The 17,334-nt window shown below is 51.0% G+C and overlaps 1 protein-coding gene and 1 long non-coding RNA gene across 2 annotated transcripts; both read right to left on the reverse strand.

The window, feature by feature from the left end:
- Positions 1–3,987: 3,987 nt before the first annotated feature.
- Positions 3,988–8,146, reverse strand: CDKN1B (cyclin dependent kinase inhibitor 1B). Its single transcript, XM_014880728.2, has 3 exons — positions 7,201–8,146; positions 6,540–6,671; positions 3,988–5,250 (listed from the first exon to the last, which is right to left on the reverse strand). The coding sequence occupies exons 1-2, from the start codon at positions 7,673–7,675 to the stop codon at positions 6,550–6,552; spliced, it is 597 nt and encodes a 198-aa protein (XP_014736214.1). The 5' UTR covers positions 7,676–8,146; the 3' UTR covers positions 3,988–5,250; positions 6,540–6,549.
- A 1,318-nt stretch (positions 8,147–9,464) lies between these two features.
- Positions 9,465–12,465, reverse strand: LOC148223553 (uncharacterized). The gene is made up of 2 exons (XR_015803715.1): positions 11,597–12,465; positions 9,465–10,787 (listed from the first exon to the last, which is right to left on the reverse strand). It is a non-coding gene; the product is annotated as an uncharacterized LOC148223553 (long non-coding RNA).
- Between the last annotated feature and the right edge of the window lie 4,869 nt (positions 12,466–17,334).

The following is a 17,334-nucleotide window of genomic DNA, read 5'->3' on the forward strand; positions in this document are numbered from 1 at the left end:
ACAGCACAGCCTGCCACAAGCACCCACCCAGGTCAGCCTGGTCCAGCTGGGCCACACACTGGTGTCCTCCACTGCAGTGACATCCCACAATGTGTCAGCTGCAGCAGCAACCCTCCCATTTTCCAAAAGCCAGAGCCAGGGAACTGCCCCCAGAGACCGGAGAACAGATCCCCACAGGATCCTACAACCCCTCCACAGCAAACAAATTGCCCATGGCTTGTGGAGAAGCTGTGGATCAGCAGGTTAATTAAAATGGTGAAGGTACACACAGCCAGGCACAGCTGGGAAATGGGGGGAATTCCAGAGGGGTTACAAAGCAGGGGTAGCTTGGTTTTCTCCAGGGAGAAGCAGGGAGTCTGATGCTGGTTTGTTTCTAGGCAGTTGCACTTGCTACATTATCATAACATATTCACATGTTATTTTAATATTTTTATTATGATTATTAATTTCATATTATAGGAAAATATACATTTGCTTGCTTTTTAAGTAAAGTGAATCAGGAATTGTTTTTATTAGAAAGAAAAAAAATACAGAAGAAAAACACATTCCCCTCTATTTTTTTGGCCTAATTTTGAGCCTTGCAATGACTGATGTGGGCAAGACAGAAAACAGGCAGGGAGAGGAAAGGCACACAAGCTGCCTGGATGGAGGAGGTGGCTGAGACTGGATGAAGCAGAGCAAACCACAAGTGCAGATACAACCCGCCCAGCAGGAAAAAAAAATGCCTTTTTTCAGCTCCGTAAGTAAATGAAACATCAGAGGCGGGGGGGGGAAAAATCACTATTAAAAAGCACAGAAAGTCTTCAAGAGTTTTATAGTAAAATGAAAGCAGAAGACATCTAATTTGGGGAAAGAGCAAAACAAGTCATACAATATAATCTTATTATTTTACTGCAGCTCATGCATTTTGTTAAAGCCACTATACTGCAGCCTTTTTATTTTGGTGAGTCTTTAAAAAAAATAAATTAGGATAGTAAATTACTTTTCAATTAAAAAGAAAAAAAACACAAAACGCTGTAGGATGTTGAAACAAAACATGCTGACATTTCCTGAAGCGGGATATTTTCTTTTGAAAATTGAATTCGGTTTCGGTTTTTTTCAGGTGAAGCTACAGAGAAGTACAGATGAGTAAGGATGTCGGAAAACATTGTTTTCCAGCTCATTTCCCCATTTGAGGAAGAGGCTGGCTCCGCAGCTGAAAAGCTGTGGTGTTAATATTGACTTTAAGGACACTTTGTTAGTACTTTATCTTCCCGCCAAATGTCTCCAGTGAAAAACGGTCAGATCCACGTCCAAACTACTCCTGCTAAGGAAGGGCTCCTATCTCTCCTCCCTGGCACGGGAACACGCGGCTGTGTGGAAGGGAAAGCCAACCCTTCTTCTCGCAGCACGGCCCTGCACGGAAGGAAGCCCCGAGAGGGGAAGCCGCGCTCCCGCCGCCAGCACACGGGGAGCGCTGCGGGACGCGAAGCGGGGCGTGGGGGATGCAGGGGCGGCCGGCGGGCGGCGGCTCCGGCCGGGGCAGCCCCGCAGCGCCCGCAGCCCCGGCTCGGCGGGGACGCGCTGCCGTGTGCGCGCAGGTACGTGCGTGTGCACACGCGGGGGGGGGCACGCGTCCTCGCGTACGTGCGGCCGCGGAGCGAGGGAGGAGGAAGGGAGAGAGAAAGGGAGGAAGGGGAAAAGCAAGCGGGGGAGGGCGGGGGCTGCGTGCGCACCCCGCGGGGCGGCCGCGCGGTTGCATCAGACGGGGCGGGCCGGGGCCGCGGCCGCGCTCCGCCCTGCCCCTCCCCCGCCGCGGCCCCGGCCCGGCCCCGCCCGGCCCGCGGAGCGCTGCCAGGCGCTCGAAAGCAGCGAGGCAAGGTTGCCTCCAGCCGCCCGAGGAGGAAACGCTGCGGCGGAGAGGAGAAAGGGAGAGGGCGAAATAAAATTTAAAAGTTTTCCCCCGCGGCGCGGGCCCAGCCCCGTCTCTGGTTCCCCGCGGGGCTGAGGCCGTGCAAGCGCCACCAGCAGCCCCCGAGGGAGGGGGCGCGGGGCGGGTCCGAGCCGTGGCCGCCCTGCCCCCCTCGCTCCGGGCGGGGCGCCGGGGCACGTTCCCCCCTCTGGCTCCGGCCCCGCGCATCCCCCGGGGGTCACCGGGGGAGGAGGAGGCAGGCGCGGGCGCGGCGCTCCCCCGGCGCTGCCGCGATAGCGGCGGGCGCGGCCCCCGGTGAAAGCGGCGGCCGGGGCGGCCCTCGGCTGCCGCGCAGGCAAAGAAGCGGCATCGATCGGCCGCGGCAACACGGACAGCAGCGACGAAAAGGAAAAAAATACTAAAAATAATAGCGGGGGGGCGGTCAGAGGGCACATCCCAACCCTACGTGACGGAGAAGATGGACCCCGCCCGCCGCCTCCCTCCCTGGCCTGGGAGCTGCAGCGCCGGCCCCCCCGCCGGGGGGGTTTGGCTTGTGCCGGCCGCGGGGATAGGCCGGCTCGGGGAGGCGCCGCTATTTATTTTCCAACGAGATCACTTTGTTCGTGCTGAGGCAAAAAAAAAAAAAAAAAAAAAAAAAGAAAAAGGCACAAAAAACCCCATCACGTAACTTTTTCTCTCTCTCTCTCTCTCTCTTTTTTTTTTTTTTTTTTTTTTTTCTGCGCGAGTGTTTTCCACGTTTAGCGGGTGGGTTACGCAGCCCGGCCGGGGCGGCTGCAGTCCCTGTGCGCGGGGCAGGAGGGCGGGCACGGAGCGCGCCCGGGGCGGACGGCAGCGTGTCCAGCCATCCCTCGGAGCCGCCGGAGCAGGGCAAGGGCAGCGCCAGCGCCCGCCGTGCCCGCTCCGGGCCCTCCGCCCCTCTCTGCCCTGCCCGACTCGGGGCTGACAATGAAGCGGGGCTGGCGGCCCGGGGCTCGCCCCTTCTCCTCATCCCCTCCCCAGAGCCAGCCCGGCACAGCCCGGCGTTCTCGGGGAGGTTTCGGAGCGAGGGCGAGCCCGGGCGCGGCCGGGATAAACAACAGGATCGCGTTGCACCGAGAAGGGGGGAGGACCCTGGCGAGCCTCGCAGGGAGCTGCGCTCCCCCTCCGCCCCCGTTCTGTGTTCTTCTACGTGTTTATTTATTCCTCGCAAGCCCTGGGGCTGAGAACGCCGCTCCCCCGCATCCCCGGGCGGAGGGGCCGCTCGCACCTTGGCGGGCGTGGCGGGCAGGGCCGGGCAGCCCCCGCCATTCCCCGCACCACGGGCATCCCCTCCTGCAGCCTGCGCTGCCATCCTCTGTCCTTCTGTCCGGCGGCGCCTGGCCCTGCGCATCCCCGGCGGAGCGCGGCCGGTGCCTCCGCCAGCATCTGCCGGGCCCGGGGCGTGCGAGGCGCCATCTTTGATAGCCACGAGCGGCCGCCCGGGGAAGATGCCCCGGGGCTCCGGTCACCGGCGCGGGCCCCGGCGGGGAGGGACGGAGGGACAATCCCGGGGATGCGCTGACTCTCCGATGGCGACCCGGGAGGTGCTTTTCTGGGCTCGAGTTTGAAGCCTTAGGAGTCAGAGGACTAAGTGCAAGAAATACCTCGAAATGCCTCTTATCTCTCAAAAAAAAAACCCCACCCCAAATCCCGAAAACATTATGACACGGGAAATTCCACTCTTTTGCACCAAAAGGACCCATCATTCCTAATTATCACAGAGGAGACTCACAACCATTTATATTGGAAAAGGCCTCTTTTGAATCCAGCTGTTAACCCAGCACTAAATGCTGTCACCAAGTGCCACATCCACAGGTCTTTGAAATCCCTCTCGGGATTGTCACTCCGCCACTGCCCGGGCCAGCTCGTTCCAATGCCCGAGCACCCTTCCATGAAGAAATGGCATCGCTGCACTAAGGATGCTGCATCCTTTACTTTCACCTGCACCACAGACCAGTAAAGAGATACTCAAAGGAAAACTGCTGTTATTTCTTGCAGTCTTACTTCCTCCTGTGCCAGGCTGAGGGAGGTTGAAACACACACTAATGAAGACCATATTTCTTATATATGGCAGTTTTCTTTATTGATTGCTTGATGTGAAACAATATCAATCTGGATTTTTTTTCCCCACACATTACAAAAAAAAAATTAAATTGGCTCAGTCTGCAATCTTTTAAGCACAGCCATATTAATTATGAGAAAAAGAAAAAAAAATAAAATTAAAAAAAGAGAGAGAAAAAAACCAAACGGAAAAAACCCTCTAAAAAGTCTACCAAATAGAGCATTTACAAATGCACAAAAACACGCCACTTTGGCTTTATGGGGAAAAAATATTGTCTTCTAGATTAAAAAAAATCTTTTAACATAAATAAGTTAGTATAATTTCTCAGTGTCTTTACAGAGTTATGTACACAGGTACACTTCAAACTTTTTTTTTTTATTTTTACATACAAGTACACAGGCAACGTAGAAATACTGTTTAAAGATGTAGTATCCCTTTTCCTCTCACACACAAACACTTCAGGAAGTGGGTCAGATCAGAAAACAACAATATTCCAGATTCAGAGCAAAAGCCTTCCAGATTAAGTTAAAAAAAAAAAAAAAATCAGGCAGTGTAATCAGGTGGGACGATTTTACACAACTTTTTACAGGCTATCAGTTTTGATATATGGATTTGGGGGGGGATTGGCAGGGAACTTTTGCTACTACATAACGGAATCATCACAGCTCCCACCTCTTCAGCTTAATGCCATACGAAGAAATTTTACAATAATCTGCTCTGAACAGTTACCATGATGATACATTAAAAAAATCTTAAAAAATTAAAAAAAAAAAAAGAGAGAAATATACTGTGGACCCACTTAAAGGGACAATACATCTTTAAGTAATAAAAAACCTACACTGCTTCTCTTCATAGATTTCTTTGCTTGCTAGATTGTGAAAGCAAGTTCCAATGGGTCTTCCAGTCCCTCCCCCCTCCCAACAAGTTTTATGTGCTACATAAGGTAAAAACTATATACACAGGTAGTACAATGAAGCAAATAAGGAAACACCTAATTGCACAATGCTACATCCAATGCTTTTAGAGGCAGGTCTTTTAAGAGTGCCTAAAATTTAGTGTTATTGTTTGCTTTTTGTTGCTGTTGTTTTGTCGCTGTTCTTTTTTTTTTTTTTTTTTTTTTTCAGTGCTTGTACAAGACCTCCATCCCCCGGAGATCGGCGATATGTATTTTTTTTCCTTTCCCACTACAACTTTACATCTTCCTCGCTTCATCGCCGCCCGCCGCACCCGACGAACGAGGACGCGCACATCCTCCACTCTGCAACGGGAATAATGAAAAGGGGGGAAAAAAAATTAAAAAATTTAAAAAAAAAAAAAAAGACGACGACGAGGGAAAGCGATTAGAAAACATCGACAAGAAACGCGATCCGCGGCGCAACCGGTTCAAACCGACACCGCATCCCCGGGGCGGGCGGGCCCAGCCCGGGCGGGGCCCCCACCGCCCCCCCGCCCCCGCCGGGCCGGGCCGGGCCGGGCCGGGCCGTGCTCCCCGCACCGCTGCCAGCGGCCCCGGCCCCTCCATCCCTCCGCGGGACCCCTCCCGTGCCCCCACCCCCAAAAGCGGGCGGGAGTAGCGGCATTCGCATGGCCGCGCTCGGCCACGGCTCACCCCAGCGGGACTAATTTGTTGCAACTTCTGCTTTACAGCTTAATCTCTCTCTCTCTGCACAATCGCAAATCGGGTTGGGTTTTTTTTTAACCTCGCTCCTAACCTCGGCTCCCTAACCGCCGGCACAATTTTTACCAGGTCTCCCCGCCCCAGCCCTCGCTTTAAAACAAAACAACAAAAAGGGAGTAGGGGAGAAGGGAAGAAAAAAAAAAAAAAAAAGGCAAAAAGAAAAAAAGCTGCACAACCCAGCCTCCCATTAACCCGCTCCCTTCCCCCTACCAGCATCTAAAACCAAACCAAAACAACTGAAATTTAAAAAGGGGGAAAGAAAACAAAAACAAAAAAAACAAACCAAACAAAAACAAAACAACCTTGCATTGCTCGGATTTTGAGAAAGTGCCCGGATTCCCCTTAAACCCAACTTCTTTACTTATTTCTCCCGCAGCGGGAGGTGGCCGCGACATGCGACGGCAAGGCTGACACTGGAGGTGCAAAAGCCTCGGGGGCGGGGGCCAGGGGAAGCCCCCCGAAATTCCCTGGCATCTGACATGAGACACCAGCCGCGTTCCCAACTCCGTCCCTGCACCCGCAGGGTCCTTGGGCAAGGGCCCTCCCTGCCCCCGGTGCCCATCCCGAGGGAAGGCAGGGTCAGTCCCACCGCAGCCCCTGCCCCAGCCCCCTGACGCTGCCGAGCCCAGGCTGGGCTTCGCTCCTTGTTTTGTTCTTTTCAAGCCCTGCGCCTCCCACTCCCCACCCTCCAACACACACCCATTCCCGAGCGCTCGGGGGAAGCCACCCTTCCTCGGAGAAAACAGCCCTCGGCGAGGCCATAGGGGCTCGAAGCCCCCTCCCCACCCCTTAGAGACGCGGAACAGACACTCGGTCACCCCTTCTTTCCTTTACTTGCATCCTAATGCCAGATGCTAAAGGGAACTGACCTAAAACGCTTTACGTTTGATGTCTTCCCGGGCTTGATTTCTTGGGTGTTTGCTCCACTGAACTGGCACTGGGGGAGTCTTCTGAAACCTCTTCTTCTGTTGTGTTGGCTCTTTTATTTTGAGGAGAGGAATCTAGGAGGGGAAAATTAAAAACGAAGGGGGCGGGGGAGGGGGGAAAGATATTAAAATATTTTCCTTCCAAATGTTTGCTCGGCATCCAGGGGGGATAGATGGAGCCGAGAGGGGAATATTCCCGGATCCCCATGTCAGGTATAGGCTGCATGAAGCGAGTGAGGGGTGGAGAGATGGGCTTCTCCCTAGGTAGGAGATCCAAGTTCCCCCTTTTCGGCTAAAATCCATAATCGTCTTTTGCTGAGCGCTGTGAACCTCCTCCCACCTGGGCAGGAGCCCGGGTCCCCGCAGTGAGGCGGCGAAGGGTCGGGGGATCTGACCCGCGTCTAAGGGCTCTTCCTTCCAAATCATCTACCGGCTCCCACTCTAGGCGGGCCCCCCGGGACTGTAAACACTAGCCGGGCTTTTTTTAGAGGGAAAGGGGCGGGGGGGGACACGCCGAGCCGGTGCCACGCGTGGCAGGGGCGGAGGGGCCGGAGCCCCGGCGCTGACACGGGTGGGCGCGGGGCAGAGCCGTGGGGTACGTTACCATCGGCCGCGGGTCTTTTCCTCTGGGCAGTGCACTGCTCTGCTAAGTCCGTCTGATTTTCTGAAACATCAGTCTTTTGAGCTACACAGTGAGTGTCCTCTGAGATTCCCTGAGAACCGACAAAAACCACGCTTTGGCAATTCCCGTTTACATCCAAGCTCTGGCGGCCGGCGGACTTGCAGACGGCTTTCCGTAGCCGGGGGGGTCTGAAGTAGAAGTCGGGCGAGCTCCCCTTCTCCACGGCTTGCCACTCGTACCTGCCTTCCAGCGGCCTGTGATTCTGGAAATCGAAATTCCACTTCCTCTGGTACGCCTCCTCCATCTCTTGCAGGTGCTTCTTCAACTCCCTGTTGAGCTCTTCGTGGTTCACCGGCCCGAAGAGGTTCCTGCAGGCTGACGGCTTCGGGTATTCCGACTGCCTGGCCTCCATGCGCTCCAGGGTAGGGCTCCCATTAGAAATGCGGACGTTTGACATCTCCCCGCACGCTGTGGCTCCAGGCGCTGCTTGTTGTGCTCGCTGCTCGCTCTCCGCGGCCGACGCCGCCTCTCCGCCGCCCTTTATTTCCCGGCGCCCGGCGGCTCCGCTCCGCGCCTTCGCTCCGCACTGCCCCGCGCTGCGGCCCCGCCTCGGCCCCGCTCGCCCTCGGCCCGCGGAGAAGGGGCGAGGAGGCGCCCTTGCATAAGCGCCGGCCCGGGGATGAGCCCCGAGAGCCGCCGCTGGCGCCGCCGGGGAGCCCCGGGCGGGTGAGGAGCGGAGCGCGGCGCTGTCCCCGCGGTGCCGGTCCGCCGCCGATGGCGATGGCGCTGGCGCTGATGATGCCCCTGCCGTTCGCACCGTCGCCGCGTAGTAAAAGCGAGACGGAAAAAAACAAGAGGAGACGAGGCCTTTTCTCGGCAATATGGCGATTGAAGGGAGGCTGACGAAGAAGAAAATGATTGACAGGACGAGTCTATTTAAACAGCCCGGCCGAGCCATTGGTTACGGCGGCGGGCACCGCCCCGTTCGCCCGGCCCTGCCCCGCCGCCGCCGCCGGCTCTAAAGGTGGGACGGGGCGAGCCCGACCAGGCTACGGCGAGCCGAGCCCGGGAGCTAAGGGGAAAACGAGAGGGGTGGGACGGAACCGCCGAGCCCGCTCTCCTCATCCCTCTGTGTATCCCGCAAAGCCCAGCGGGGTTTGTGCCACCGCACAAAACACCCACCTCATCCCGCTGCTCGCCCGAACCGCCTGAGAAATGGTCACGGGTGGTTTAGAGCCAGGGCTGTGTGAGACAGGGGTGTCCCACCGCTCTGATTTGCCTGGGTAGGACTCTGGCGACGCGTCCCGGCCGAGGTCCGGGGCTGGGGGCAAGTTCGGGGCTAGTGGGCAGGCTGCCCGCCGCAGGGACCAGCACCCCGACCCGCAGCACCCTGACACCACTGCCTGCGGACATGGGCTGGCGGCTCCAGTGCCAAGACGAACTCCTGCCCTCTCGGCAGTGGAAGGGCTAGGTTAAGAAATGTCTCTAAAATAACCTCTGCTGGGATTTCAGATGTCAGCAACCCGGGAAAAGGAAAAAAATAGCATCGGGGTTTGTCCTATTTGTGTGCTCAAAAGACTGGTTGGGCAAAGTGTAACAGCCAGGGATTTCTAAGCAACTTCCTCGGATAGTCAGAGCGGGTGTGGTGGACATAAGAGCAATCATGCCCTCCTCTCTGGCCCCCTTTTCTCCAGCCCTTTCCACAATCATCTTCCTTCACCAGGCAGGGCAGCCCCTTCAATGTGTTGTGTAACACGGCAGGTTGTCTAAGGTACTAAATGTTATGACGTTTCCAGGTACCCAGATCCTGTGCCTGAATCTTTGGAGAGCCCTGAAGGCTCCTCACACCAGTCCATCTGGCCAGCTCTCATTTGCAAGCAGAGCAACCCTGTCCAGACTCTGGGGTGGGAGGGTGAGTGGGGTACACAAGTAGCAAGTTATCTCAGCAAGGCAGGGGTCAATACAATTGAGTTTCAGTGGCTGAGATGAGAGTCTGCAGGTTTGGCCTTGAAGACATGGAGATTTTACATACTGGAGAGAGGACACAACCTTCACACAGTGCTCAAGCCCAGGCCAGCACTTTGCTGGCCACCATCAGATTCAAGGCCTCCAGCTTCTGGTCGTACCACTCAGCAGAGTAATCTTGGTATCATCAGACCCAAGTTCAAAAAAATTATGTGTACAGGCAAAAATAAATAAATAAATAAATAAAGAGATTAGTTTAAAAACCACAAGGTTGAAACACATTATTAGCCATGTTATTTTTATTTATATGCTGGGGTTTTTAGTACTTGGAAGTTGTTTTCCAACTCCTCTCAGAAACCACAAGTTTCAGCAATTTACTTGCAGAAAATTAAAGCTGATAGTCACATGTCTGCAGGACCTGAGATGTTTTTTGAAGTTGCAAGTCCATGATAAAACTCCATCAGCTGGAAAAAGTGGGGCCTGCATCTGCTGTATTTGTAGGATTTCATCTTCATTTCTCTAGGCTTTCCTGTCTTTGACTTCCATTGCCAACAGCAAGGAAGCTCCATTTTCTCTGTCAGGTGCAGGGACACTGAGCTTGTTTTGTTGATCCGCACAAGGGAGTTGTAACAAAGTGATCTGAAGAGAATATCTGAGGATGCCCAAGGCTCATCCTGCCCATGGGGACTTCCCTGCTGGTAACCTGCTGAGTGTCCCACCCCAGACTCCTTAGGTGAGGAGTTCCCATTCTCTGCTCCCTGGAAGTCTCTGCTTGTCTCCCTAATCCACAAGGGAAAGGCAACCCTCTTGTCTGTACTATGATGACAGTGTACCAAAGTATAAGCACAAACTAGGAAAAAGAGAAAAAAGGTGAGGAGTGTGGGTTTCTAAATACTAGAAAAGACTCCATGCCCCATAAGTCAAGCAGCAGCAACATGACGGCAGTGCAACAGAGAGCACTGATTTATCTGAAGCCTTTGGAAAAGAAAAAAAAAACAAGTTACTCTAGGACAAGAACCTTCTGGGTTTTTTGTTGTTGTTGTTCTGTTTATATTTGCCTTAGCACAAGGGCCTGAGACTGAGTCCCTGGATGCTGTACAAGTATATTGAGCACGAATAATTAAATCCAAAGGGGCGGAGGAGGCGGGGGGGGTGGGGGAGGAGAAGAGGGGCGCAAATAATTTAAGCCGCTGATGGAAGCAACGGAGAAAATGGAAGAGGAGTGGTCTGCCCCTGGGTTTATCCCTCTATCCCTTCTCTATCACCCTGCCTCGCTCACAGAGGGGCTGCGGAGAGGGAAAGGGGAGGGGGTGTCCCCCCGCAGACGGGGTAGCTGCGCGTCTTTCCGGGGGCTGCACAGCCCCCAGCCCGCGCCGCCGGAAACGTTGGGGTCGCGCTGGGACAAATCGTCAGGAAAATGGGTAAAATTAAGGAGAAAAAAAAAATCAGTGTTTTTTTTCCCCGGGGTGGGAGCATCCGCATCCCCGGAGCATCCACTGCCGTGCTCAGGGAGCGGGTTTGGTCCCCGCCGCTCTTTCGGCTCTCTCGGCTCGTCCCCCCTTCTCTTCCATGCGATCTGTGCGATCCACCTTAAATCGCTGTGGCTGCAGAGAAAAAAAAATAAAAGAAAAAAAAAAAGAAAAAAAAAAAAAAAGGGCCGTGTCTGCAGCGACCTTGCCATGATCTAAAGTGTTTTGTTTACAGTCAGGCACCCCCGATGGCTGCAGCAAATCGGGACAGAGGCAGGCGCCCGCCCGTAGTAGCAGTGAAGCGTGGAAAAAAAAAAAAAAAATACTCAAAAAAATATACTCAAAGTCCCGGAGCGAAGCTGTGGAAAGATCAGAGCGCCATCGTCTTGCAAAAGAGGGGCACAGCAGTGGGGCTGCGGGGTGGGGACGGGGGCGAGAGCGGAGCCTCCCCGCAGAGCTGCAGCCTCCCGCAGCCGGCTCTGCCCCGCTCCGCGGCCGCTCCCGCCGAAGGTGCGGCCACTCAGAGATCGGAGCAGAACATTAGAGAAAGAAAGGAAAACAAACAACGACACGAAACCCCAAACCCCGAGCAAAACTTGGAGGAGTGAAGCGGGAAGGAGGGAGGAGTGTTTGTAGGGAGGTCTGGGCTAAGAACGTCCTGGCTCCTCTAACAGGCTCGGGACACGCTGTCCTCTCTTCCCGCTACCCCTCTCCTCGCTCTTGTTTGGGCTTTTCCGCTGGCAGAGCTGCTTGCTGTTTTTCTTTCCTCCAGAATCGCTTAAGCAAGCCTCCCATCCTCTTTTTTGGCCACCCTCCTTCCCCAGCACTTTATAAGGCTGTCCAGCGAACCAGCAAAGCCCATACGAACCGCACACACCAAGCATCTGGGTTGCTTGGGATTTTATCTATTCCCTTGCAAATAGCGGGGGAACTGGGAATCATACCTGAGCTCCTCCACCAGGATGTTTTCTCCAGAGTTGAGGATGAAGAAAGCAGGGATATGGCATGACCCATCTGGAGGTTTGAGGAGGTTTGCTCCTAACCCACCTCAGCCGTTACTGAGCCAGTGTCACTTCCCCACCCCTCCAGTTTTCAGGCCAAGTGCTGATTTCTTCAAGAGATGTGGGGCCAGCCTGCCATGAGATTTGAGGTGAAGTCCCCAGGTATTCACCATACAGTATTCACTTAATAGGAGCCCTTCCATTCTGGGTAGGATTAGGGCCCGGTGAGGTTCAGCAGCAGGGTCTGTCAGGAAGGCAAGAGCCACTTCAGTGTACAAAGGCTCTGGGACATAATCTAGCAGTGCCCAGGACCAGAGCACTGCCTAGGGGGGCGAGGAGATGCTACCCTCCTGTGCAAGTGGCGCTTGAGACCTTTTGCTCATTTGCTGTAAACTCTAGAGGGAGCCTAAGGACAGAGATCAGGCCAGCGCCAGGACCTGGCCTCGCTGCTGGCAGCGTCCCCAGTGCTGTCCCTGGGCAGCTCCCACTCCCATCCCATTGGAGGTGTCCTTAATGGGATTTGGGGTGCCCTTAATGGGATCTGAGGGTGTCCTTAATGGGATTTGTTTTAAAAGGCAGGTACTGTGTCAGAAATGCCTTCTCTGTGCTATAACCATAGGGCACGTTACGCAGATATGTCTGCAGAAGATGCAGGTTAAATTACTGGCACTCAAAGTACTCATTCTTCTCTTTGGAGTTCTCTGCTTGTCAAAAACTTCCCTTAACTTGCTGAAAGAGCAGTCCTTCCGAAATACCCTGATTTTGTCTCAGGGAAGACTCTTCTGGTCTGGTTCAGACAATTTTATTTTTGCTTTTCATTTTGTTTGAAGTGCAAAATAGGAGCAAGCTTAAACTGCCCTTGAAGCACAGGTGAAGTCAGGAGTGTCCTACGCCAGCAGTGATGGATGCACTTTTCTGGGTAACCAACTTCTCCTTTTTCAAACCAGGAACAAGAAAGAGGATGTTAATATACAGTCCCTAAAAATAAATACACACATTCACACGTGATTATGTTGAGTTATCCCAGCAAACACTACTCTTGCGGAGGTGAGGCCTAAATCAGTAAATTGATTACTTGCTGTGAACTGACCAAGAAAACACACCATATAAAATAAAAAGTAATTTTCAATCCAGTCTAACTCCATGTCTGTAAGACTTCCCATTTAATGTATCACATAACCCATGCCACTTTGTTAGAATAGCAAATTTTTAACATAAGAGTCTTAACTAGAGGCTTCTTATAGGAGCTAAAGTTCCTTTCCCTTTCCATGTTACTTCCCCTCCCTTCTGTTCCTCTCTCCCTCCCCTTCCCCTTCTCCTTCCCTTTCCTTCTTCCTCTCCCCCTCTCCCTTTCCAGGGTGTGGAGAAGATTAACCTGCTCCATGTTTACAAAGTTCCAAGTATCAAAAGCCCAAAGTAAGAGCTGAGCACCAACAATAACCAGGAGCTATTATTGTCACTACGAGATTAAACAGTTTTCCAGCCCCTTGTTCCACCACCTATGCCTTTAAGAAAGTTTCCCAACAGAAGAATTATGTGCAGTGGAAATGACTTGTCCTGTTTTTCTACAAAGCCTGAAGTGAACCTTTCTGGGAAGGGAATGATATTTTGTAGCAATGTTTTCTCAAGTACAATTCTTTAGGTTCCCGAGTGATGACACATTGTACAGCAACGCTCTTGGCACAAGGCGTTCATCTGTGAGAAGGGATGCTGGCCCCATTTCTTACAGCCATTCATTAAATAAAAACACCCTGTGTCATATGTTATGTTCCTCTGAAATGTTTAACGTTTTTAGTGCATGAAATTATATGGTGCCTGGGTAATTTTTTTTCCCAGAACCTCTAAGTCAGTTACTGAACGTTGTTGGAAGAGCTTGTTATTTTTCATTAGTGTTGTGTTTTGTTTTCATTTGGTAGGTTCATGCAATAGGCTTTTCAGAAATACAGAACTATGTAAATGTGATGCTTACAGCTGACCACAAAGAGGCCGCTCACCAAAAAAATACCCTGACATAAAAACATCTGCATCTGTTAGAATTTTAGGCATTCTGGGTGCTGTTTACATGAGAATCTAGCCCAGTTCTCTTTTTTACTTTTATTTTTTCTTTTTCCTTTCTTTTTTTCTTTTTCTTCTTTTACTTGTTTTTCCTTCTTTTTCCTTTTGTCTTTTTTTTTTCTTTTTCTTTTTTTTTGTCCTTTCCCCAGTGGGCTGTATTAATTGCCTTGGGATCAAGAGGTCTACAAACATCTTCCTTATATAAACAGAGGAACTGGTCTGGCTACTTTCTAAACCCTTTAAGGAAGATGACCCATCTCACATACCAAAATGATGGCATTAAGTAACAGATTACTATCAGGGCTTGGGATCTGAGTTCTGGTTCTGGCTTCCCTTGGCCATGTCACTGCACATTGCTGCAACTCTTGGCACTTCCATTTCTTCCCTCACCCTCTTCCCAATCTGTTTAGACTTTTAGCTGTTGGAAACGCTCTGGTTGCACAGTACCACATTTTGTTTGTGTTAACCAACCTAGCAAGGGAATTGTACAACTCCAGGATGCAAAATCTAGAGCATTAACCTACAGTAATGGGATGTTATTACAAAGAAGGATTGGAAGTGGATTCTGCAAGCCTCTGGCAATGGGAAAATTGTTATGAGGTAGGTGACAGGCATTTTAGAGAACCACAGAATCACAGAATGGCTTGGGTTGGAAGGGACCTTAAAGATCATCCAGTTTTCCTCCCTTCTGCAGGGACACCTTCCACTATCCCAGGTTCCTCCAAGCCCCATCCAGCCTGGCCTTGGACGCTTCCAGGGATGGGGCAGCCACAGCTTCTCTGGGAAACCTGTGCCAGGGCCTCACCACCCTCACAGGGAACAATTTCTTCCTGATGCCCAATCTAAACCTGCTCTGTGTCAGTGTGAACCCGTTCCCCCTTGTCCTGTCACTCCAGGTCGTTGTAAAAAGAAGTGCTCTATCACCATCCTTCCAGCCGTGCCTACCAGAATGGCCCTGCCAGGGCAAGAGCCTCCCGAGCCCAGTTACCAATGGGCTGTATCAGTGCTCCTGACCCTGTTCATGACTGACCTAAACCAGCCAAGCCTAAAAAAGTACAGCAAGCTGGCAAGTCAAAAAGCAAACATTATTTCACTGTAGCCAGTCTATTGCAAAATACACTGTGGCCATGATTTCAGTGGCTTATGAGAAAGATGGGAGAAGAGAGGCCTTTTATTTACCAGCACTTGTTCTGGGCTTCCCTCTTAAGGAGTTAAAAGTTTCTCTGAGCAGAGCCTAATCTGCTGTGATTTTGACTCTCACAAGCTGCTTGGTTAGTTGCTTTGTTCTGGCTGCCAGCAGCTAAACTGGGACATTTATTCAAAGAGGAGTACCTGAAAGCATCATTTAAAGGATTTGTCACCTTGTTATCTCGAGTTTGAAAGGCTTTTTGAGAACAACTTCCACTCAAGATTTTGCAAAGGACAGTTATCATTGCAAATATCTTGGTTTATATTTAATAACTGACTTGAATGACAGCAACAAAAGAGCTAATACTATGAGAGGCCCTGGCAAGTCTCCTTTTCTTCTGTTGCTCCCCATCCCAAGCCTGCAAAAGACAAGTGGGAAATCACAAAAGCAGCAAAAGTTATGGTCTGACTCAAAAATTGTTCCTTGGATCTCTGTAACTATGTCCTTAAAGAAGGTTTTCTATTCCTGGTGGTCTCCAGCACTCTCAAGCCATGGTCAACTTCTCAGAACTCCTTTGGCCTTCACAACCAATGAAAACTAACAAAAATTAACCCAAGCCCTCATCTGTCCTGTGGGTGTCTTTTTGAGCCTACAGCACTCTGCTGTCTCAAGGGGGCTGAAGAACCTGAGTGCAGCCAGAGTTTCCCAGGCCAGTAGGGAGCTCTTTCTTGCAAATCTTCAGAGCAAACTGTGAGACCTTGCTAGACCCTTCCTTGGAATTGCCTCGCTCTGGTATGGTTGGTTTGCTCAGCCCAGAGTTAGAAATAAAAACTCTAACTCTCAGTATGCAGAAGAGGCTGGTCAGCCACCCAACAGGCCAAGTTAAGCCTGCTGAGAAGTCAGGGCCAGCTCTTCCAAGGCATTCAGGTGTGTAAGCACTTTTGAAAACCTGTCTCTAATGCTCTAGAAGGTAGCTGGCAAGAAGCCTTCTCAGGATGCCTGGTGGGAAGGGCAAGGGTGGGATCTAATGGCTCAGAGGGTGCAAAGTGGCTTCAGGGATTTCATAATGCTGGGTTTTCAAAAAAATAAAATGTTGGCGTTCTTTATAATTTCTTCTGCTCTTTTAAGGCCTCCTCCTTACCCACAGAAACCAGAAGTTCATTCTGCTGAGAAGGAACGATTCAAGGATTCTGGCAGCAGCATGGCTTCAGGACCATGAGATTTAAGACAAAAGCTAATTGACACAGCAGAGGGTGTCACACCAGGAGCTGAGGTCCACTTTAGCTACACAAAGGAGAAGCTGACTTCAGCTCTGGACATACGATCTGGAAAAGTATTTGGGAAGACTTTCCAAAGCCAGATGGATTAGGTTCAAAGCTACTGAAGTCCTGTTTTCAAGACTGACTTTAGCACTAGGGCACCTCGACTTCATTACAGTCGTGCAGACCTCCAAGGTCACGTTCTCAAAAATAGTTACATCAATATCATGTAACTGCATAATTTTGCTGCCTGTGAAAAATGTTTAGATTTAATCGAAATTAAGTTGGTCCTACTGCTTCTGTGAATGTTCCCAGCAATGTTTTAAAATAGCCGTTTATTTCTTCTCACAAATTGCAGATTTTTGTAAGGGTGATTTAGTGGAATCTCTCGGTGAGAACAGCAGCATCTTCTACAGCTTTCTTGTCTCCCTGTGAATTCTTGGTAGAAAAAGCTGATGGCAATGCTAATAAACTGTTTTTCTTTTGTACATTCGGATATTGGACATCTCTAGCTTGGGCCCAGGGGGCTAGCTACTTCTAAACAATTTTACAGAGTCTGTAGTTAATTAATAAGTAATTTGATTCTTTTCCTTTCTGACCTCTAACAAGCGATAACAGCCTATCTTTCAGAAAGTCAAGTCCGAGGCTTTCTTTTCCCCAGTAAGTACTGAACTCTAGGCCTGGAAAAGGGCCAGAACACAAAGGGATAATGTTCCACAGTAACGTTTTGTACCTCATTAAAAAAAATAACAACAACAACAGCCGACTTGCACATGAAATAAAACGTCCTTCTTTTCCTCCTCTTTTGTTTTACAAATATTCGTTTCTTCATTATACTTCCTGTAAAAATGCCTGCACACATACACATTCACACTGGATTTTTCTGCTGAACAAATGATGTGTTAAAATGTCTTGTATTATTTTTATGAATTTAGTTTGGCTTACATCAAGCTACTGTGAAAGATCCCCCATCGCAAGGTCTCTGTAGCAAGGGGTTTCTGGGTGACTGATGGTTTGGATTACTTCAGTTTGGGGGTGCTTCTCTTTAAAAAATCTGCAGAAACCCATTGCTTCTATGTTCTCACATACTGAGTACCTTAAAGCTGAGAGACTGCTAAGTCACTCTGGAAAATATTGGCCTGGAAGACTTCACCCATCTGTGCAAATACACCACAATCCAATTAAACTGGCAGACTTTGCAATTATTTGCAGATTTCCACAATCTGGCAGCAGCGAGC

This window comes from Sturnus vulgaris, chromosome 5 (genome assembly GCF_052056855.1).
Source record: "Sturnus vulgaris isolate bStuVul1 chromosome 5, bStuVul1.hap1, whole genome shotgun sequence".
NCBI classification, from domain to species: Eukaryota; Metazoa; Chordata; class Aves; order Passeriformes; family Sturnidae; genus Sturnus; species Sturnus vulgaris.

Bases quoted from the DNA above. Each gene is read 5' to 3' on its own strand.
- CDKN1B (XM_014880728.2), bottom strand. From the start codon at position 7,675: ATGTCAAACGTCCGCATTTCTAATGGGAGCCCTACCCTGGAGCGCATG. The intron at 6,672-7,200 runs GTAACGTACCCC...TTCCCCTCCTAG, and splicing joins GAAAAGACCCGCGGCCGATG to ATTCCTCTCCTCAAAATAAA.